This window comes from Micropterus salmoides, unplaced genomic scaffold (genome assembly GCF_014851395.1).
Source record: "Micropterus salmoides isolate LMB-PRFRI ecotype aquatic unplaced genomic scaffold, ASM1485139v1 Ms_hic_scaffold_6, whole genome shotgun sequence".
Lineage (NCBI taxonomy): Eukaryota > Metazoa > Chordata > Actinopteri > Centrarchiformes > Centrarchidae > Micropterus > Micropterus salmoides.
Genome location: NW_024044348.1, coordinates 22,351,434 through 22,374,680, shown reverse-complemented (window position 1 = coordinate 22,374,680; position 23,247 = coordinate 22,351,434). Strand labels below are relative to the sequence as shown.

General features: G+C 45.9%; 1 protein-coding gene across 1 annotated transcript in view; it reads left to right on the top strand.

Moving 5' to 3' along the window:
• Positions 1 to 23,247, top strand: part of gse1 (Gse1 coiled-coil protein) — a 171,279-nt gene that overhangs the window by 144,168 nt on the left and 3,864 nt on the right. Inside the window, exons 3-16 of the mRNA XM_038700664.1 lie at positions 1,389 to 1,586; positions 8,429 to 8,637; positions 13,036 to 13,202; positions 13,346 to 13,546; positions 15,087 to 15,254; positions 15,390 to 15,757; positions 16,188 to 16,518; positions 17,954 to 18,594; positions 18,742 to 18,854; positions 18,977 to 19,253; positions 20,247 to 20,360; positions 20,555 to 20,929; positions 21,711 to 22,052; positions 22,617 to 22,720. Of these exons, the coding sequence (XP_038556592.1) occupies positions 1,389 to 1,586; positions 8,429 to 8,637; positions 13,036 to 13,202; positions 13,346 to 13,546; positions 15,087 to 15,254; positions 15,390 to 15,757; positions 16,188 to 16,518; positions 17,954 to 18,594; positions 18,742 to 18,854; positions 18,977 to 19,253; positions 20,247 to 20,360; positions 20,555 to 20,929; positions 21,711 to 22,052; positions 22,617 to 22,720 (3,608 nt within the window). The remainder of the gene's footprint in view (positions 1 to 1,388; positions 1,587 to 8,428; positions 8,638 to 13,035; positions 13,203 to 13,345; positions 13,547 to 15,086; positions 15,255 to 15,389; positions 15,758 to 16,187; positions 16,519 to 17,953; positions 18,595 to 18,741; positions 18,855 to 18,976; positions 19,254 to 20,246; positions 20,361 to 20,554; positions 20,930 to 21,710; positions 22,053 to 22,616; positions 22,721 to 23,247) is intronic.

Here is a 23,247-nt window from a genome sequence, read left to right as displayed (position 1 = left end):
AGGACAACTCTAGAGGTGTTGGGAATGTTATTCACTCTCTCATGCCTGACTTGTCACTGTGTATGTGTGTGTGTGTGTGTGTGTGTGTGCTCACACACATACACATACAGGATGCTGTGCTCTGCTCTCCTCTCAGAAGGCAACATGATCTTTTTATAGCCCTCTCAGCCTCTGGGGTAAACCCTGATATAACTCCTACTTATATAATTATGCTATTGATATACTGTTAGTAAGCAGCTTTTATTTCTGAGAGTATGTCTTTGTCGTAGAAGTTGTTTTGTTAGCTGGAAGTTATTTTTGAATTGATTTAAGGAAGATTATGACCAGTGTGTGTGTTTGATGTAACTGTTCCTACCTCTGCCACATACAAACTTCGCTATTCCTAACTTACATTGTCCTCTGAGCCACCGTTTAATATGTGTGTCTATGCGTGTTTTGCCCAACGAGCACATACTGTAGGGCTATCGCATGCCGTTCTAGCATTTAGGGATTCCACTGACGGAGGGGCTGTCAACACGGTGTCACCTTTCAACACATATACACAGGAAGGAAAGGGACAGCCGTCTCTACCCTCCTCACCTTCTCTCCCACTCTAACCACCACAGAGCTCTTATAAACCTGAAGCTAGAAAGAGACACGACATGAAAAATCACCCCTTTCACTGTTGCTTTTGGGTTTAGTCTCTCTCTCTCTTAATAATGTAGCATTAGCTTTTCTTTTTGGGTTGAAATAAAAGTTTATGCAGTTTTTTTAATGCTCTGTAATGAGAACCCCTGACTAAAGGAATCCTAAAATTCAATGAAAACTCATTGTCTAAATATCCTGCTGACAGTTTTTGAAACGTCACTGTTTATTTCCTCTTACAGTGTTGGTAGAATTATCTTCCTTCCTGATCAGAGAAGGGACTTCCCTTGCTACATTAATTAGATCACACACACAATATGAATGGGACACTGGATGTGTTAATGCCAAATTTGGTAAACCTATACGCCATTATAATATACTTCCACCAAGAAACAAAGTAGAGGTGTTGTGTACACTCTGTGACCATGGACGTCTGGCAGTCTCACAGCCAGACTGGAGCTCTTTAAGCAAGGGAAGGGTAACCTGCCCTTCTAACCTCTCACCTCTGACCCTAAGCCATACAACCAAAGCCCCTCTGCCCGTCATACCACCAATCCCCATCTGCCCCAGCTGTCACATACAAATACCAGCACCACACTCTGCCTTCACTGTCTCTGTGTCCAAGGAAACAACAATGCGCCTTATCCTGATCGAATAAATTTGTCTCAAGTCCTCATGACTCAAGTTTTTTGATTATTCTTTCATCTGAATGCAGTATTGATTATTCATTATTTCCCATTCTCCTCCCCTTTGTCCATTTGTAGGCATGAGCCATGAGCCAAAGTCACCATCGTTAGGAATGATCTCCACGGCGACCCGTACCACGGCGACGGTCAGCCCCCTCACCCCGTCACCTCTCAACGGCTCCATCGTAGCCAATGGAAGCCCAGCTACCCAGTCTGCTCACTCTGGATTTGCTGCAGCCCTCCGTAAACTGGCTAAACAGGCAGAAGAACCTCGAGGTAAAGCCCCACAGCCTGTCCAACAAGGACTTGACACTCATGACAATGTCAAGTCTAAGTCTCCTGGATGGCAGCATGTTGGCTGTATAATTAATCATGAAAGGGGTTACAATCCTCCTGTTTGCACTACTTGTCAAGTGTGACTCTATAGACAGATGTAAACAGGTTGTGCAAACATGTACGTTTTCTCTTGTGGCTTTTACTGTGCGTACTCAGCAATTCACTATTAAGATTAATTTTAAATCTTAAAATGTCTTGAAAGATTAAAAAACAACTTACAGGTTATGGTTTGGTTTTATATTTTAAATACTCCTTATATGTTTTACTCAGACTGGCTGACTGCAAAGTTGTTTGCTGAGAATCTTGTGATACTATCAAACCATGATTCTAGGATATTCTGTATCAAAATATAATAATAGCTAAATATATTATTCCATCCAGCCCCCTGACCCTTACCTGTACACCTGATCGATTAGGTGTTCTGGACCTCCTGTGCGTGTGTGGTTGTATGTTTGGTCTGTTTGTGTGTGGCATGTTCCATGGCTGGCTTGTGTAGCTGAGTGCAGAACTGCTAATAGCAGCAGTGGAACGATATCCACACTCGATTGAATTAGTTGGTGTCTCTGGAGATACTGGGACCAAGAGGAGCCACTCTAGCTGACCCACTTAATGGTCTGTGTGTACGCATGTACACTTGGGTGTGCTTGTCAATGTGCATGTGATTGTGTTATAAGTCCCCTTCATACATTAGTCCTGTTCACTGTCTACACACATGAAACTATGCCTTTCTGTCCCTCAGAGCTCCATCCTGTGGTTGTATGAAGATGAAATAAGCGTCAGGTGGTTGATTGCTGGTTATTATCTTGTGTGACCTCATGTCAGAAAATCAGAACTGTCCCTTTAAGACTGAAACGTGCTTGTTCAAAGATCCATATAAATATTTTTATGTGTCAGGTGCTCAGCGAGGGGTTTGCGGGTTTCGGGTGTCTGCTTGGTTTCCTGTGTGTTTTGGTAAATGCAAAAGTGGCTTTTAATATACAAGTTCCAAACCCATGTGCCTGGTGTCTCTTAATTACACATACGTACACATTAGTGTATAAAGCAGAATCTACACACGACAGCCTCAGTAGCAAGAGTCCCATTGTGGATTTTATTGAGGCTGTGTACATTCGTGTGTGCATATGTATTATGTGGCTCTATGCCTTGACTCTGTAGAGGAGGCCCAGCTACCCCAGCTGTCCACCCTTGGTCTGGCTCTTAAATCAGATGGTCCCTTCCATCCTGGCTGTCCCTGGACACCTTGCTCCCCAGCCCAGTGCAGCCTGGGACCCAGAACCCTGCAAATGATTTATTACCCAGAGAAAGGGAGTGCTCAACCTCTCCTCACCTCCTTCTCTATCCTTCTCCCCTTCATCTCTCTTCACTCCCTCAACCCGGTATGCCAACACTGTTACTCTCTCTTTCTAAAAGAAAAATTCACTTCCACAGTTCAGTCCTGCCTTTTTCATTTTATTGTGAACTTATCTTTTATCTTATCTTTGTTGCTTATCCCTTTTTTTTGTCAGTTGCAGCTAGAGAACACAAGGATTATGCTCTCTTAGTCATGTTTTTTTAATACCTCTGCCTTTTTATTTTTTATTACATTGTGAGGTGAGGAGAAGTGTGCGGTGCTGTTCTATTTGTAATACACAATCTACCAAGGTAGAGGGCTCCTGTCGGTTTCTTTGTCATACAGACAGACACCAGATCCTGTCTGATTAAGCTCTACCACCTTTTTCTTAAAAGCACAAAAAAGCCCCTTTGTTATTTTTGAGGCCTGCTAACTGTGCCGCATGGCTAGTGTAGGCAGTGATGAGTGGGTGAGTCAGCCGTCAGGCATAAGGGGCAACTCTGCCCATGTTAGGAGCATTGGCTCCAGGGTGGGCAGAGAGGCATGTAGCCCCTGGAGCTCCAGTCACCTCTCTGTCTGCAGAGCCTGTATTTATAGGCAACACACACCCAAACTCCCCCACACATGCAAACAGTTGTCTTTGCAACTGTGTAAGCCTCATGATTTCTTTGCATGCTGCAGCCTGATGTCCTTTCATTAGCTACTTTGACTCAAGATCTTTTTCTCTGTCTCTCTCACCCTCTGGTTGACGCTTTGAGGTGAGTAGTGCAGTATATACGAGGTGCCATGACTCAGTGTCCCAAGGCCTAGAAGAATTAGTTAGGTTTGAGTACTAGTATCACTGCCACCGGCTGCTGAAGTGATTTAAGACCCTGAGCACGGCTGCTGTTTATACACACACCAGCACACCCATGTGCACACACGCGCACACATACGTCGTCACTTGTCTGTCGCAAGAATAATGAATAGCTCTGTGTACTGAGTGCTGTGCTGAAGAGGGGAGGTGATGGATAATGAGTATCAGAGCAGCGTAAAGGACACACTCTCATCCCGTGTACACTCGCATAAACACACACGATAGCACTCATATGTGCACAAACACACAGAGACACACAGATAACACACTGCCACAAAAAAGCAGGCCTGCTGATATCTGATTAATTAGGCAGACCTAAGTTTAATCCTCTCAGTTTTTTCTTCTTACACACTCTTAGACACATACACACCACCAGAATTTCATGACTGCATTCATACCAACTGTAGTACACTGTCTGGAGAGAGAATGAAGAGCGGGAGAATACAGGTGTATAAAATAGATGGAATGAATAGGCTGGAAAAAAGAGGAATTGGAAGTAATTAGTAGATTTGTGAAAACGTGAGGTGTTTGTCAGATTGTGAGTGTCTGTAGGCGTACATTCATGTGTTTGTGTGTGTATATGTTTGTGGCCGGAGGCTTCCCTTGTTTTTTGGAGCCCAGAGCATGCTGGGACAACGGGGCAATGTGTCTCTGACCTCTCCATCTGGAGCCTGCCTGGAGCTCACACAGCCTCGCCATGCTCAGTGTGTGTGTGTGTGTGTGTGTGTGTGTGTGTGTGTTTCTTGAAGGCAAAACCCTTCAGGCTGTTACTGTCCCTGAAACACTCAAAAACAAGCCCATTTGCGCCCCCCTCCCCCCCTCCCTCCCCCACATGCACAGCAACCTTACACCTCTCATGACTGTTCAGTGGCGAGACAGCATCAGCATTTAAGCATAATATACAGTTTGTACAGTCAGTAGAAGGCACAGAAGATTGCTCTTCTTATTTCCATCCGCCATCTTGTACTGTCTTTCTTTCCCTCGCTGGCACAGCAACACACACAGTGTGCTTCTCCCCTCCCCCCACTCAGTGATGCAGATTACAGGCTTTGTCGTGTGTTGTCAGTGCGTGGCCAAGACTGTAGTAGCAGGTGTGTGCGGTGTTTGTGTGTGACAGTTATTGTTATGTGTTTGTAAGGGTGGGGATGTTTGTGTGTGTGTGTGTGTGTGTTAGAGTGCACGTGTTGAGGCTTGTGCTAGTGCATGCTGGTGGGGTGGCATATGGATGCAAGGTTGGCTGGGCACTGCTATGCACACCAGGTGTGAAATGGACTGTTTAATTAAGTGCTGATGTTGTTGTAATGCATGCTGGGAGGGGGGTGAATGGAGGAGGAGGTGTGGGCTTGGGTGGGTGTGTTGTTGGGCTGGAGGAGAGCAGGGCTGGGGGCTGGGTATGCTTGGCTGTGGTGGTGGTGGAGTTGGTGGTGGCAGAGATGGTGGGGGCCATTTGGCAACACTAAAACATTTTTGTGTTGCGTTGTCTTCCTATCAAGGCTTAGTGAACCAGTGGGATTCCCTGCTATAGTGGCTGGTCTCCCCTATTGAATAAAAGAGCCTGCTGAAGAGCTGTGGTGACTTGTGTTTTGGCTTTTTGATTGGGCCAGAGGCTGAAGTAAAAGGTGCTGTCTATGCAGGAACACTTGACCACAGCCTCTGACCACAGCTTGGTTTGTTTGTTTGTTGCCGCTGTTGGTTGTATCGTGTGTGTGTGTGTGTGTGTGTGTGTGTGTGTGTGTGCGCATGTGTGGCTCAGCATGAGCGGTCAAGTGTGGAGGCAGTCTGGGAGAGTGGAACTGGTAATAGAGGAGGCGATAGAGAAAGGAGCTTCACATTAATCACACACAGCTTGGGACTGAGACAGCGCTTTCTCTCTTTTCCTTCTGTCCCTCTCTCTGCGCCCCCCACCGACCCCATCACCACACCACACACACCAAGAAAGTGACAATCAGTACAACTAATGAAGTGCCGGTTGAGAGCTGATGAGCCTATTCTAGGCTCTGGGGATGAAGCTGGTGCTTCTCTCCTCCTCCTCTAGTTTCCTACAGGGCCAGCATGTATGGCCATCTTCTCTCTGTATAGATGAAAGGGGAGGAGCATATGGCAGAAATGACACCAGCTTTGTGCCAATCCCATGCCTTGTATGTGATTTATCTCCTATCAGATAGCACTATGATGTGAAGGAAGGGCGAAGAAAGGGATTGGTATGGAAATTGGAACAGCGTGGTTGAAAATGGGGGGGAAAAAGATGGAGGCTTGATGAAGGAAAGACGCTTATGGACACACATGACATTCTGTGGTTTTAACAGGAAGATAAAGGGGAACATGTATAGATGCAAACATGTAACCATTCTCTCAGAAATTTCCTTGAGCCCTTTCCAGCTGTAAGTGTTAAATGTGTTTATGAAAATTGTGCGTTGAGTCTGACAGATCTACATCTGGGTGGCAGCCACTGTGTTTGTAGGCCAGAAGGAAAAGGAATTGGGGTGTATAAAGAGGTGGTGGGCGGATGGTTGTTGTGTGGGGTGTTGTTAGAGAAGACAAGAAGGAGGGAATGATAGAGGAATAATAGCTGTTACACAGATCCTGCAAGTTGCAAGAAGGGAACGAAGCTGGTGGTAGACAGCCCTTGTCTCTTTTATTTCCTTCTTCCCCTCACCTGCTTCTCTTCCTGCTCTCTTAATTATTTAGCCTGCCCTGCCTCTTCTCCTGCCTGCTTCGCCTCTACATGGAAAAGGAGGAGGAGAGGGGGGTGAGAGAAATAGATGGAATAGAGGTCTGTTGCTTAGCACTTCAGAATCATGGTGATCCCCTCCTCCTCTCTACCTCTTCCCTCCCTCCAGCCTTAGTTGTTCCCCCATCCTTGCGTATGCATGTTGTGTGTCTGTGTGTGGTGAGTGAATAGGCTGTGACACTAGAGCTGTATTAAGTGTAGCTCCATTCCCCAGGCTGAGTGGGCTGCTATTGATTGGCCTAGTCTTGCACGGGAGAGTAATGGCTCTCCGAGGTGAAGGGGGGAGGATTAGGCCACTAATTGCCATTGTGCAGACAAGATATGCCCCCCCCCCTCAAATATCCCCCACCTCGTCCCTGCCACCCACTTACCCATCTGCACCCCTTTTCTCTGTGCTTTCCTCTTTGCTCCATCTTGCGCCTCACGTCACACCTATTTTGGACTCTCACTTGCAGTGTTTTTTTTCCCAATCACTCCCCATCTCCTATCATTTTTCAGTCTCATGTCTCACCTCACATGTATCACCACCATCTTTTCCACACACATCCTTTTCTTTTTCCCACCTTGCCGCTCCTACCACCAGTCACACATAGATTTTCAGATTCAACTCACCGCCATTATTGATTCTTTCCATTATTTAGTGGTATTAGTTAGAATGAGGTGTTTAAAATCAGTCAATATCCTGACCGCACCTAGCCAAAGCTGACGTTGTCTGTTAGGTTATGTTTCCACGGAAACCAAAGCAGGGACGAAATGGCGGTTAGGTAGAGATCTGTGGTTTTCGTTCTGATGGTGATAATTGGAGAGGAAGTAGACCTGAAACTGGCCTGAGGTTTCAGCTGTTTTTTATGTGACTGTAAAAGCACATGCACACACATCTCCTGCTGTCCTTGCTGCAGTACCAAAGTGTGTGTCCTATTGAGAGGGTTGTGACCCAGTTTGACTGTGTAATGCTGCGCTTGCTCTGAGCAGAGGAGACATACAGCACACTGTACTGTCAGGAGAAGAGGCAGAGGCTGGGAGAAGAAGAGAGGAAATCAGAGGAAACGTAGAGACATCACACAGGTAAAAATCACAAGCGCAAAAGAAGACAGAATGGAGAAAAAAGACACAAGGGAAGAGATGATGGACACACTGGAGAAGAACAGAGGGTATAGCCTCTATGGGGGAGGTAAATACGTATGGTTGGAAATCGCAGTCATAGAAGTATGTGAATGGGAGCATATCATATGAGAGCTTTGTAACTAGAGAGAGAGACAGAGAGAGAGAGAAAGCAAAATGTGTGGAAAACGAGGCATGTGACCAGACCGTGACCCTGCACTACAGGGTTTCCCTGGAGGGCTTTGTTAATGTGGCACAGCTACAGCGCAGCAGAGAAGCTCATTGGGCCAGCTTGTCACCACCTGCTGTGTGAGTGTGTGTAGTGGAGTGGGGTGGGAGGGTTGTGTGTGTGGCTACAAGCGCAACTGACTGTATATACATTCAGTATGGCTGTTCACTGTCAAGCTGTGTGTTCTTGTGGTTTGTGTGTATGTGTCCTGCAAGTCAAGGCTGTGTGACTCTCACAGGGCTGCTCTTCCTGATCACTGTCATTTCATAATAGGGGCCTAGGGCCATCCATCTGGCCCCGTGTGTGTGTGTGTGTGTGTGTGTGTGTGTGTGTGTGTGTGTGTGTGTGCATGCACATTATTTGTTGCCATTGTAGTCAGTCCAGCCATTGCCCTTTTATTCCCTAGTGAAGGAGCTACAGGATCATACTGCTTTTACATTTGTGTTTATCAACACAGCAAAACACAGACTAGTAGCTTGTCTTGTGTTCTTTCTTTCACCGTGCTCATGTGATTTGTTTCTCTGTATTTCTCCAGCTGCATCCTCCATCAGTAGTGAGTCCTCTCCAGTCTCCTCCCCGGCCACCAACCACAGCTCTCCAGTCAGTACACCCAAGAGGGGTCCACTCGGTCCAGGGCCTGTCCTGGTTCCCCCAGTGGGCCACAGTGTGCCAAACACTCCACCTGTAGTCACCATTGCTCCAACAAAGACTAGCAACGGCCTCTGGAGGAACGAGGGACGCCAGGTAAAACGACCATTCAAACCCCCCTCACACTGACCTTGAGCCTGCTCTCTTCCCTCCCTTTTTTTTCCAGTTGCTCTTTCTGAAGTGTTCTGATTGTTCCAGTGTATTTTGTTGTTTTTTTTCACTCTGTCTCTTATCTGGCTGTTAAAGCAACATTCAGATGTTCTCATTCGCCAGCTTGCCTGCTAGCACAAACTTACCCACAGACAGGCTCTCAAAGGATTAATGGATTTTGTAGATGGCCTGTAACCCATACTGTGACAGTACGTATTTGACATATGTACATGTGATATAGCTGGCAGGTCTATGAATGTCTGCATCCCCCAAACCCCACCCCCCACGCCCCAAACAATGCCAGCTGCCATAGGGATGTCGAGGTGACCGCCTCAACGGCAGCTAACATCTGTGCCCCTACAGCCCCCTTCCCCACTTAGTCGTCTTGCCCTTGGACCCCCCCCCCCCCCCTTTTGCTCCCTAAGTCCCACACCCCACCTCCAGCCTCACCCTCGTCACTAAAGCAGTCAAGTGCATTCTCGGCCTCCTAACCCTGACTGTTACGTAGTGGGGAAAGAGGGACAGCCGCTTGCTTTGATAAGGAGTGGATTATGGATTATGGCCTTGCTTTAAGCCTTCTTATCTCAGCTCAGGGCTAATTGTCGATGGCAAGCGCATGGTTATGAACAGCACTCTGCAAAATGCGGGAAACTCCCCGGGACACTTTGACGTTTCCCTGGAGACTGAGAGAAGGGGGATAGCAGAGGGTGCGTGAGGAGGTCAGCCACCCAGCAGTGTGTGGTAGCAGTCAGGCCATTGTCCTTCTCCCCTGGGCAACCCCCCTGACCCTCACCTTCTGTAGCTATAGCTTTTACAAAATGACCATTTCAAAGTTTAAGGGTCAACCAGGGCTGGGAGGGGCTGGAGAGACTGGTGAGCTCTCCCAATGATGTCACCCTTTTTGCCTTCCCTTCAGCATAGCAAGTTATAAAGAGCAGAAGAAGAAATAAAGGGACAGAAGCACCCTCCACTCACATCCACACCACCTCATATTGTTGCCAATCCTGTGTGTGTGTGTGTGTGTGTGTGTGTGTGTGTGTGTGTGTGTAGGAGGTCAAGCTCAAATTGAAAAGGTCATGTGACCGGGTTTGTGGTGCCTTTAGCAGATTGGGCCACCCAGCCAAAGAATGAGGAGGTTAAGGGAGGTGATGTGGACATGAGGTTGGGATGAGGGGGTAGAGGTTGGGTGGACAGCAGTGGGGATGTGTCACAAAAGCTGACGTCATAGCATCTCCGCTATTTCTGCGGTGCTGCTTCAGTGAGCACATACAACTCTGTGGTCATAAAGACCCACGGGCCAGTAAAGGACACGGACACACACACACACATATATATATATACACACACACACACACACACACACACACACACACACACACACACACACACACACACACACACACACACACACACACACACACACAACATCAAAATGTCCTTTGCATCAATTGCTAATCAGTGATTAGGAAGGATGCATCAGGGAGGAACCCTCTGACACTTTTACCTTGCCCTTTAGCCGTGTTGCCTTCTCTTATTTTATATCTCTACTATTAACTTTCAGGTTTTATGCCAAATTTTCTCTTGGGTAAGATACCTGTGTGTCACGTGATGACCAACCTGTGTTTTTCCATATGACAGGAGTGGCATGGTGTTGAAATTAGGTGTAGGAAATAATGACCAGGGGACACGAATAGCCAGAAATTAAGATTTAAAAGACAAACGGAGAGTCTAATAGAGGGAAGAGAGATAATAGTTAGATACAGAGGCAGTAATCTGTTCTCTGGATACCCTGTAAAGCGTCCAAGACAAGCTTGTTTGTTGCTGTGTGTATGGAGGTGTGTGTCCTGCTTTCTGTGTGTTAGAATGGTTGATTAGTGTCTCTCTGGCTGACATGCGAGTCTGTCTGAGGGGGGTGATAGGCAAGGCAGCGATGGAGGGAGGGCTTGGTGCGTTGGCATTTTGCTTTAATGACTGCAGGAGTCTGCTCCCGCTGCTGCCTGTAATTGCTTTTTAATTGGCAATTTGGATTCATGGCTCCATCTGAGAGGCGTAAACGAGCGCTCTACAATGCGGGGTCTCCCACCCTCACTTGGGGGGGTGGGTGGGGGGGGTTGTTACAGGGGCCTGGCTCACACAGAGGAAGATGGCTGTTAATGGATCTGTCTTTGAGTCTGAGTGCTTGCATTTGTTCTCTGTACTGTGTATAAGGCATGCTGTTAACAGTGTGTGTTTGAGAATAGAGGGTATTTTTTTGTGCAGGGTGAAAGGTCAAAATGGGATGGCTGGTTGGATGTGTAGGTGCCTGAGTGACTAAGGTGTCTCTCTAATGGGGATGGAAGGTTCTATCTTTGTGATATGTGTGCTTTTTCAAGGTGCTGACCTGTTGCACCCACACCTTTTGCATGTTTTTCTAAAGGCGTGCATCCACACATGCTAGCACAGGCACACACACAAACTCAGGCAATAAACAAGTTTCTACATTACGCTTTGTTGACCATCTCACATGGAAGAGGGACTTGCAGGTTTTCAGTGACAATATTAATTGTAAAAGCCAGCTGATTACCAGAGTGCAGCTGCACCACCATATTTTGTTGTTTTAAAGGCATCTTTGCTCCATCCTCTTATGGGATTTCTGTGAAATGTGTCAGAAAGGAACAGTTGATTCAATTTTAGTGGTAATCTGTGTCTGGCAATTGAAATTTAATTGAGTCATAGCCATGATTATGAAACCATGCCCCTATCACACACACACACACACTCTTGTGTATTGTTCAGGATATTCAACCCTGCATTTGATTCATGCCAACTGCAGGTCACCAAATACACACACTGCATGACTTCATCTGCAAGTTCACGTGGGTTAAATTTGAATAAATGTGTTTCTGCTTGCCTGCCACAAAGATGATGAAGGCTTTTACTAAGACTTCCAGATAGCCACCCATCAAATATCATAAATAGTGTTGCTCAAGGATACAGAAAAAGGAGAAGGAGCAAAGAGCAACCAGAGAGCCTGGCATCTTGTGGCTGTACTATCTGATATTAACTTCCTTTGACATATATGAGCCTATTTTCCAGTTGGCTGATGATTGGGAGAGAACTTCCACCTTCTCCCTGTGCTCATAAAGCATTGAAAGGATGGAAGTGGGGTGGGGACTTTATGGGGATGGGAGGTTTGAGGGTGTAGAGTGCCTTACTGTTTAGTGAAGCGCAACAAGGAACAAACAGTAACATTAAACTACTGGCAGGGGCAGGGGAGCAAAGGGGGATGTGGGAAGTCTAAACATTAGAGGCATTTAAGATTGGATGTTAGCACATCAGTGTCAGCCTGGGTCAATGGCTGCAGAACAGAACGTGAAGGTAATGATTCCCTAAATTGGATTTATTTTATCACAGGCAGTAGTTGAGAGAGAAGACAGTGCTGCTGTAGGGTCTCTCTCTAATCCCAGGGAGCCCAGAGGTTAATTTGGTGGGGCAAGATCTGCCTTTTCCTCTCACTCCTCTTCTGTGTCGTCAACTCTAAATTTCCTTTCTTCCCTCTTTCCATTCATTCTAGTGGTTCCGTTGCCAACTTTAAGATGAGATAACTGTTCCACCATACCTGTGAAAATCCTCCTCAACTGTATATCCCTCCATAAACCGTTTCCTTGTATGACTGACTTGTCTCTGTTCTGCGATTGCATTTGTAAGCAGAGGGAAACCAAAGCTTCAGAAAATGCACTCTCACTCCCACAGCAGGATGTCTTTGTAGCTCTGAAACAGTGTATGTGCCTGCTGAGTGTGTATATGTGTTTGTTGTGGGATTGAATAAGTGAGACCAGGCTTGCTGCCAAACGGAGGGAGGGAGGTGAAAGAGAGGAGGGAAGAACTAGAAGCAGAGGGATGTTACTTTTTGGACTTTGTTGTCTACCCTGTAGATGTTAGTGTGTAAGTTATGTGCGCACACACACTTTTCCAAGATCAAAGTTATCATCTGTGGAAGGACTGCTGTTGTACATGTATCATTACCACAACCTCATCGATCATAAGGATGACATCGTCTTGTTTACAATTAGAGGAAAAACAGTGAGGCGGTTTATTTTACCACTCTCTGCCTGCTTCCTCCATTTTACCATATATTCCCCTCAGAGGAATGTTGATTTGTGTCTTTTTAGAGGGATGTGTTTTGTGTGAGAAAGCGCCTGAGGTAGGAAGAGAGAGTGAGGGAGGCTGATGCACCATAAACAGGCCTATTCTTTGCCCGTCTCATCCCTCACAGGATGGGCTCCATGAGCACTGACAACCGTGACGGTCACAGGGTCCTCACGAACAATGACTAAGACTCTCTCTCTCTGTACCTCTCTCCAGGCTGACTCGGGGCCTCGTGGGGCCAGCAGGGAACGTCTGGGTGCAGAGGGTACCCTCCCCCAGGAAAAGGGTGGCCCCTCAGTCCCTGCCCACCTCCTGGGAACCCCCTATGCCTTTGGTTTCACTCCCGGAGCTGTCATGCAGGATTCCCGTTTCCAGCCGCTCAAGTGAGTGAGCTCTGCCTGTTTCTCTGGATTTCATTAGAGTTTCTTGGTGAAATTTTTGCACACGTTTGTATATGTGCACAATAGTGAATACAAATCAATCTAACCATGGCTTTTGTGCCCCTAACCCCTCCTCTTACTTTCAGTCTACCCAGACAGTTGCCGAATGCAGTGCCCCCTGGTCATGTACCAGAAGAGTACCTCCGTGGCTTCCGGCCCTATGCCACAACTGAGGATGCCCTCCGCATGCCCTCTTTGCCCTTGGGCCTGGACCCCGCCACTGCAGCTGCCGCAGCTGCCTACTACCACCCCAGCTACATGCCCCACCCTTCCTTCACGCCATACAGGTAAGCCTCTCCAATAATTTGTTCTGTTGACTTGGCACCCGTTTCCTCTGAGAGCAAATTGTGCAAACCAGTGCATTTGACTGAACTAAGTAATTGTGCTGCTTAGACTCAGCAGTAAATGCATTAGTGTATAGCTGACCTTGAATTCATGTTCCCAGAGGTAAAATATTTTGTTGATGTCCTTTTATTTGTATATTAATTTAACCGGCAGTAAGATTTCATTGAGCGTAAGAGAGACATAACTAATAGGGATGGCCGTAAAAATAGTATTTAAAAATCACGTTCCAGGCTAACAAAAAGCAAAGTAACAGAATGCACATGCAAAATAAACAAATTCACAGTAGCATGAACAGGAAGAAGGGTCACAGAGTATAACAATTACATTCTTGCACTGAGCATCGGGATCTATTTGCAACAAATAAGAGTTTATCATATTGGTGTCCTAAATGAAAGCTTTACATACTGAGCATCATCTGACAGGCTGCTGCTAACAAGCCCTACTTGAAAATATCCTGGTCAGCTGTGTCAAAATGCTTTTAAGAGATTGATTTATAAATAGATATACAACACTGTATATTCCCAAAGGCTGCAGTAATGCCATTTACAACCTTCAGGGCTGCTGTAATGATGCTTTATTGCTTGCTAAATTGCAGTGCAGTTCTTCATAAAACAAGGAAAAGCACTGCATTTATGTGATAGTCTTCCAAAATGTCTACGGGTCCCTAATATTATTCACAGTACGAAACAAAACTCTGTATGCTTTATTAATGAAGGCGTTGTATTCATTTTGAAGCTTCCTTTACTAAGCCAGTTAATAGCAAGACCCTTTTTCCTTGTCTTTACCCAGGCTAGGTTAAACCTTTTGAATAAAATATTAACATACGAAAGAGGGCCACGGCTGGTTTTGCCACTTAACTCTATATATCTTGAGCTTGGTCATGCATGCTTTGCTGAAATGAAAGAATCCCTGAGCTGTCTACACATCTGGGATAAGATGTATCCTGTCCACCACTGTGGTTATCAATCCTCCCATAATGAATATTTGGTTTTGTGTGACAGCCCAGTGATCACCCAGAGAAAACACCAGATTTGTGCAATATTTGTTGAAATACATTGATATTAAATTTATACTACGTTATGATCATGTGGACACTTTGACCCTGCTTGCTTTGAGCTATTACACAGGCTGCGTGCCCCTGGTCTGTCAACCCAGTAAGATCAGAGCACTGCAGCACCCATCACACACTGCGCTGTAATGGATTTAATGAGGGGATGAGCAGTGGATGTCCCACACATACACAAAAACACAGAGTTGTGAATCAACACACTGCACAGTCTCTTGCTAGCTGCTGTCGTGATTGAAGTTAGCTGACAGACTCTGCGGCTTTCTTGAAAAATGGAGAACCCTGTGATGTCACTTCTTTGAGAGATGGAGGCACACAGGTTAATGAAAGTGAATGCTGCACTGTCACACTGGGAGACTGACTCTTCTTTTTCTTTCTTGTCTCTTTTTTTTTTAATTGGAATTCTTCTCTCCCAGGATGGATGACCCGTTCTGCCTCTCTGCTTTGAGGTCACCTTTCTATCAGCTGCCAGCAGGGGGAGCTTTACCCCCCATCCATCCCTCTGCTGTTCACATGCACCTACCAGGGGTCCGCTACCCTGGAGACTTCACACACCCTTCACTGTCAGCACTGCAGTCTGAGAGGTAAAGTCCCATTAATTCACGCATACATGCAGTCATATAAACAATGAGGGTCTCCGCAGTGATTGTGGGTTGTCCTTTCTAATTTCACTGTCATTTTCTTTCTACTTCTGTTTTCCCATCCACTTTGCTTTTTAGGCTTCAGCTGGAGGATGAGCTGCGGCAGAGAGAGAGGGAGCGCGAACGAGAACGCGAGCGCGAAAAAGAAAGGGAGCGTGAGGTGGAGCGAGAGAAGGAGCGGGAGAGAGAGCGAGAGCGGGAGAGAGAGCGAGAGAAGGAGCTGGAGAGGGAGAGGGAGAGGGAGCGTGAGCGAGAAAGAGAGCGGGAGAGGGAACGGGAGAAAGAGAGAGAAAGAGAGAAGGAACTGGAGAGGCAGAAGGAGAGAGCACTGAGGGAGAAGGAGCTGCAGTCCAAGGCCATGGAGAGCCACTATCTGGCTGAGCTCCATGCTATGAGGGGACAGGAGGACCGGACCAAGCCTGAGAGACTCACCCCTAACCGGGCAGGTATGTGTCAGTGCTGCCCCTGTTGCTTCCTTAAGCTACAATCATACGGCTTGTAAACACTTGTCCCTATAAACACTTTATAACAACTAGAGCTGAAACAATGAGTTGATTGAAAGAACAATAATTTGATAATCAGTTAATTGTTTTTTAAGCTATGTGCTTAAAACCTCAGTGGTTCTTCTCAAACATGGACATTTTCTGGTTTTCTCACTCTTCTATGATAGTAAACAGAATATTTTGGGGGTTTGGACTGTTGGTCAGACAAAACAAGTAATTTTTTAGACCAAATTAATAATTGAATTATTGAGAAGATAACTGTCAAATGACAATAATCAGTATCTGAACATCTGACCTTTAAAAATAAATGAAAATAATCTTTAGTAGCAGCCCTAATATAAAAATGTTTACACTGACCTTTCTCACTCCACAGATAAAACCAAAGAGCCTGCCCCTCCAGCTCCCAAACCAGTCCCACCAGGACTCCACTCTTCAATGGTCCAATCCCATCATCCAATCCCTGGTCTAATTTCAGGCCACGGACTCTACATGGGGCCCAGCGGTGTAGGGACGGGCCTGTCGGCCGCAATGCTCGCTCCGAGGAACAATGAGGAGGAGAGGTGGTTAGCGCGGCAACGCAAGCTGAGGCAGGAGAAAGAGGATCGACAGTACCAGGTGTCTGAATTCCGCCAGCAGGTTCTGGAGCAGCACCTGGACTTGGGCCGGCCAGGTGATACACCGGATCCCAGGACAGACTCACACAGGTGAGGGAACTCTCACAAGGCTAAACTCATTGCAGTCCAGCTCAACATGTGCAGAAATTTCAAAACCACTTACATTTTTTAACCACATGTCATGGCAGTATTTATTCCGACAAGGCTTAGCGAATGCAGAGTTGTTTTCCCCATGCTGTCTGATAGAGACTAGCAGTTCTGGGGTCTCATGCAAACGCTGTTTTGGGGTGCTTGGCTGTCTGTCTCTGCTAGGCTGATAGGAACAGTTGTGCCTGTGTTTTGAAGCCTCTGAAGCTGGAAGGCTTTAGAAGTTTGTTTTCAGGCAGGGCTGGAAAAAAAGATAAACCCTGTCAGAAGCATCACGTCTACTCTATTTCTGTCCGTGCTTCCTTCCAGGCCTGACATGTAGGCAAACGGTCAGCTATGTTTAGGTGTTGATGTAGGGTGTAAAGTGGGGTCCTGATTACTGCTGTTTCATGAGTCATGGGTAGGGGTTTCAAACAGGCAGCGAGCGGGACAGCTAAGATACACAAAGGCTAATTCTCAACTAATCCTCTCAACCTTGCACAGTGTAAGCCCCCTACTTACCCTCCTTTGTTACTGTGCCTGTATTCATGTTGTGGTGTGTGATTCAGAAGTAAGGTTGTGGTTAATGCCCAACTGGACAGGAGATATACACATGTCTGCTATCAGTAACCCTACGGTATAATCGCAGAATCACAGCTCACAGGCTGCAGATTGCAGATAACGCGCACATTTACTCACACACACACACACACAAACAAACACACACACAGAAATGCAAACACAAACAGGAGGCATAGATAATTTGACTGGTCATGCAGTGTGCACTCCTGCCAGATTTGATTTGGAAAGATGCTGGAGACAGTGTCCATCAGCCATCTGCCTTTCTCTCTTTCTCACTGTTGCCATTTTTTCCCACAGCAATACCATTATTCCTTTTCAAGACTCTCTTCCCGGTTCCCACCCTTGTTATATATTCTTATTCCCTCTCTCACATCATTCAGTATAATTCCCTTTCTAACAATCTGTCGTTCTCCTTACCCTCCCTATTTCACTCTTCTCTCCTCTGCCTGCCTATCTGTCAGGAGAACATTTCTCCTGGCCTCTTCCTCAGTAGCTTGCTCTCTCCCTTAGAGTGTGTGTGTGCGTGTATGTGTGCCACACTACAAGGACCTAACGGATCAAAACCAGGCCTGTATATCTGGAGGACATTGTGTGCCTTGGCCACATCCTCACTCTGCTCTGGGCTATTCTGTCTGGGCTTGATAACACTGCTTTGCACAGACACACAACCCCATAGACATATTGACACGGATGAAGGGAAATAGGCAAGGCATATAGGCAATGGTGGTGTGTCTCTGCTTTGCACGAGTGGTTGGAAAACACTATTCATTTCAGTGATACAGATAAAGACGACCCCTGCTCCATTGTATCTCTACAGATCCATACCAAATCATCATGAACCAGGAAGCCGGGACCTTAACCCTCACTTAGGCGCCCCTCCACCACTCATCTCGCCTAAACCTCTTCAACAACCACGTGAACACCCTCCGCCTCCCACCACCCTGTGGAACCCTGCATCTCTTATAGACACAGCCTCAGAGTCCAGACGTAACCACGAACCCTCAGGGATTGGACACTATGAGCTCAGTCGGCTACCCCCAGGACCCTCCAAATATGAGGATGGAGCGCGAAGGAGAGAAGGGGGAGCGATGGAGAAGTATCCCCCACTGAGAGGTCCTCCGGGCCTGCCGGAGCCCAGCACATTCCTTGCTGATCTAGAGAAATCCACCCAGTCCTTCTTTAGCCAGCAGAGGACAACACTGTCCCTGTCCAGCCAGTATGAATTGGAGGGAGCTGTGAAAAGCAATGCTGGACTCAAGAGCCTCCAGGGACACCCGGGGCACAGTAGACATGGACAAGGGCTAGGAATGGTTGCTGGGCCAGGGATGGGACAGGTAGCCACACTGGGGACGGGTCCAGACACAATGCTGATCTATGATGAGTTCCTTCAACTGCACCGGAGGCCTGTCAGCAAGCTGGACCTGGAGGAGAAGAGGAGAAGGGAGGCTAGAGAGAAAGGTACTCGCCATACTACACCTGATACCGTCCACTCTAACACGCTTTGAAAAATCATAGACTATAGATTTTGTTTTATGTAACAGTCAACTTTATTAGAGGATGTAAAAAGTGGGGTGCCAGTTGTAATGGCCTCTTTGTGTGCTGCAGGTTATTACTATGAGCTGGATGACTCATATGATGAGAGTGATGAGGAGGAGGTGAGAGCCCATCTCAGGAGAGTGGCAGAGCAGCCCCCACTCAAACTGGAGGACTCCACAGAGGTAAAACACCTGCCAATACATACGCATAAGCTTTCTGTGCTTTCCTTGATGGAGGCACACACAAGCACTCATGACAAAACATTGCACTGAAATCTTTTTTTCCCCTCCTCCTCTCTGCACAGAAATTGGACTTCCTAGGAGTGTTTGGCCTGACCACGGTGGGCCGGCGAGATGAGCTGGTGCAGCAGAAGAGAAGGAAGAGGAGGAGGATGCTCAGGGAGCGCAGCCCCTCGCCACCCGTCTCGCACTCAAAACGCACTCCTCCTCCTCCTCCTCCTCCTCCCCAACTCAGCACTCGCTTCACCCCTGAGGAGATGGATCGAACACCAGAGCTGGAGGATAAGAAGCGGTTCCTCACCATGTTCAGACTGTCCCATGTCACTATACAGCAGAGGAGAGGTAAGGGAATCTATAGTAATACACAGATTAAGCCGAGTCTAGGGAGTAGGTACTCCATCCTACACATTCATGGGGTAAATAAATATAGAGGATTCTGTATAACATTTACTCTAAATACAGGTCTTTTGTGTTACTTACCCACTGTTTTGTGTAAGTATTGTGTTTCGAAAACTACATTAATTAGTGAAAGACTTAACTGTGCATAACAATCCCTCTTAGCTATTCGTAACTGAATAAACCATGGCTCCCTTATTGTTTAAGTCAAGAATTGGTGTGCCCATGAAGCTAACACCATTGCCTTCATTGGTAAAATATCAGAATTAAGTGAACGAAATAGTTTTTATGGGCATTGATAAATACTTGAACATTACCTCAAGGCATAGCAGAGCACACATCACTTTGCTTCAGCAAGCAAGTCAGAAACCGAGCTGACCCAGTGCTCTTTGTATGCCATACAAACATCCCCAGCCATTACTCATATCATGTCTCTTCTCTTTGACATCTCATTTCAGCGGAGTAAGGAAGAAGACCGATTGCGTGCTCATTTAGCTTTTAGAAAGTTGTAGTCATTCTCAGTCGGCTCTACAGCTTGCTGACGCTTCACTTCAGCTGAGCTCTGACTGCTTTACATGCACTGTGTTCTCATTAACATGTTGACTCGAGCCTTGGAGGAAATCATAAAGAGGGTCAAAAAATGAACATGTCAACCTCAAACCCCTTTATTATGTGCAGCATATATCAAACAGTGTATGCATAATGTAATACTTTACCTTGCCCTAGTTAAAAAGGTTCTGTTTGCAGACTCGTGCAGTTACACACACACACACACACACACACACAGACGAGGCATTGGGAGTGGCAGCAGTGGGCTTACAGTGATCCTAGTCTAATCCTCTTGATTTACTGTCACTAGGAGAAATAGGTCCTTATGAAAATGAAAAAGGACAAATGCTGCTAAGATTTACATGTTGTGTTTTTTTCTCTGTCTCTTAGATAATGAAAGGGTGGTGGAGCTGCTTCAGGCCATTAAGGAAAAGAGCGTAACCTTGGATACCATCAGACATGCCCCTCATCCGCTGTGTAAGAGCCCTTCAGCACAGATCTCTGGTGAGACACATGCTAATTAACATACGAACTTTCTCATCCCTGAAATATCAAGTTGAAGTGGTATTTGATCATTTGTAAACGCATCTGGATGGGAGATGCATTTAAAATAACTACACTTTCTAATTGCAACGTTCCATCTGTAGTAAATTGGATCTTGACCTCATCATGACTAACACATGTTCAAATTATTGCAGATTCTGCATTTCCCCAGCCTCCCTCTGAATCAGAAGACCACCACAGTGTCAGACCACAGAGCCCCTCCTCACATTGCCCAGCGTCGCCCAATGGCCATCCAAAACCCATTGGGGACACATTAAGACCAAAGGAACCCCCTTCTCCAGCTGTCTACCCAGACAAGGCCCGGGGGCCCAGTGAGGGACCGATAGCTAAGAGGAGCTCCAGCCTGCTGAACAGCCTGCGGCCCCCACACACCCTGCAGGCTAAAGAGGGCCATCACAGCGTCAATGGACGCACCAAACCCTGGGACAGCTTCACTCCGGAGGAATTTGCCCAGCAGTTCCACGAATCTGTGCTTCAGTCCACCCAGAAGGCTCTGCAGAAACACAAAGGTAAGCGGCACAAACCTCGGTGGTAGAGATTTGTCTCCGACTAGGGACACCACCTTTCAGCAGCAAGACTGAGGTACAGTCTACAGGTCACCCAGGACCATGTTTCCAGTTAATCAATTAATTATTTAGTCAAAGAATATCAGGCAATAGTGAAAAATGGCCATCACAATTTCCCAGAGCCCAGGATGATGTCTTCAAATTGGATGCTCTCTACAACCAACAGTCCAAAACATAAAAAGCAGCAAATCTGCACTTCTGAGAAAACTCAAAACAGCAAATGTTTGGTATTATTGCATGAATGAATTAAATTGATGGTAATTTATTATCAACAGATGAGTTTAAATGATTGGTCCACTGACATATTGATCGTTTTAGTTGTTTTGCCAAAAAATCACTGCTTCAAATGTGAAGATTTTCTTCTTTTCTTGGGCTTATTTGACAGTAAATTGAATATCTTTGGATTTTAGACTGTTTGTTCGACAAGACTAACAAATTGAAGATGTCACCTTGGGCTCTGTGAAATTGTGATAGATCTTTTTTTTACTCCAGCGACCCTGTACACAGGAGAAGTGGTTGACGATGGATGGATGGATATTTTTTTTTACTATTTTCTGATACTTTATTGACCAAAGGATAAGAGACACTTATCAGCAGATTAACCAATAATGGAAATAATCATTATTTGTATTCTCAGATTAATCGACTAATCCTGTCACTGCTATTAAAATGAAAAAACAAACTGATGAAATGTGACAACCCTCTCCTCCCTCTTGTCCCTTAGGTGGAGCCTCGGGGATGTCGGAGTCGTCTCACCTCCAGGAGTCGTCTGTTCACTACAACATTCCAGAGCTTCAGAGCATGCCTGGCCGGCCACCGCAGCAGCCGCATTCACAGTCTCACTCAAATGCACATTCATTTCCCCATCCACTGTCACATTCTCACCCTCAGCCCAACGGGCAGCACTTCTCTGTAGCCCTACACCCGGAGACCTCAGGGACGAGGGAAGAGTTGTCTGGTCCGGAGGACTCTGAAGAGGAAGAGGATGAGGAGGAAGAAGAGGCTCCTGCTTCCAGGTGGCAGGGGATTGAATCAATATTTGAAGCTTATCAGGAATATATTGAAGGTAAGCAGTCACACCGAACATGCAGCGATTAAACTGCTGCTCTCACTGGTTATGTGGTCCGTACCTCTGTAAAAGCCACCGATATCTTATTGTATAGGTTTATAATTTTGCATTTCCCTTTATTCCTGGATACACTGTATTTTGAGATCAAATGTTTCATCTTAAAGCAGTAGTTGCGCAATCACATACTGTTCGGTGGCTGAAGTCAAATAGTTCTTGTAGCGTTCTCTCGTCGCTAGAGGGTGGTATTCATCCTGCCTCTACACCCTTCAGTTTTATGCAAACAAATGTGTAATCAGGATTGGTACCAGCAAATCAGTCAACATCTGATTAATCCAAGCCTTTTGAAACACACATTTTCACTAGTGTATTTTATTGCCTTTAAACACGAAGACATATGCATCTGAAGAAATGTTTATTTCTCCGTGGTAGTTGCTTGTGGTAAATCAGCCTTGTAGCAGCTGTTGTTTAGATGGCGCATGATTCTGTAAGGAGGCTTAATTTTTTTTACTAAACTTCTCTGTTTCTCTACACCATTTTCTCTGATTCGCTCTTGTCCTATAGAGCAAAGTTTGGAGCGACACGTGTTGCAGAACCAGTGTCGAAGACTAGAAGCTCAGAACTACAACCTCAGTCTAACTGCTGAGCAGCTGTCTCATAGCATGGGGGTAAGACGCACACACACCGCTGCTGTTAAGTGTGCATTCTAGCATCATTGCTAAGCTCAAGTTCATCAATACCTACTTCCTGCACATTTCTCTTCCATTTCCATACATATATATTTTATTGTTCTTCCCACTATACACAGTATGTACACAGGGTGGACAAAATGTTTGAAAACCCACACTACTACTAAGCAAGCTAAATAGATAACAATGAAACTAGGGATGCACCGAAATCGAATCAAACAAGTACATTCACATTTTTTCCATTTATTTTGCTTTTTTTACCATTGCATAAATTAAATAGTCAAAATGTGCTTTTTACTCAGTGTTTCCCACAGGATTTGGATAGACTATGGTGGGTGGGTCTGAGGCCTGAGAGGGTCCGGTAAAGTAAATTACATGTGTCCATTTACTTATAATGGACACCTCTAATATGTTTTACACTGCAAAAAGTGAGCTCTCAAAAACAAGGGAAAAAAGCATTAAAATGGGGGAAATATTACTTAAAATAAGCAAAATTATCTGCCAAC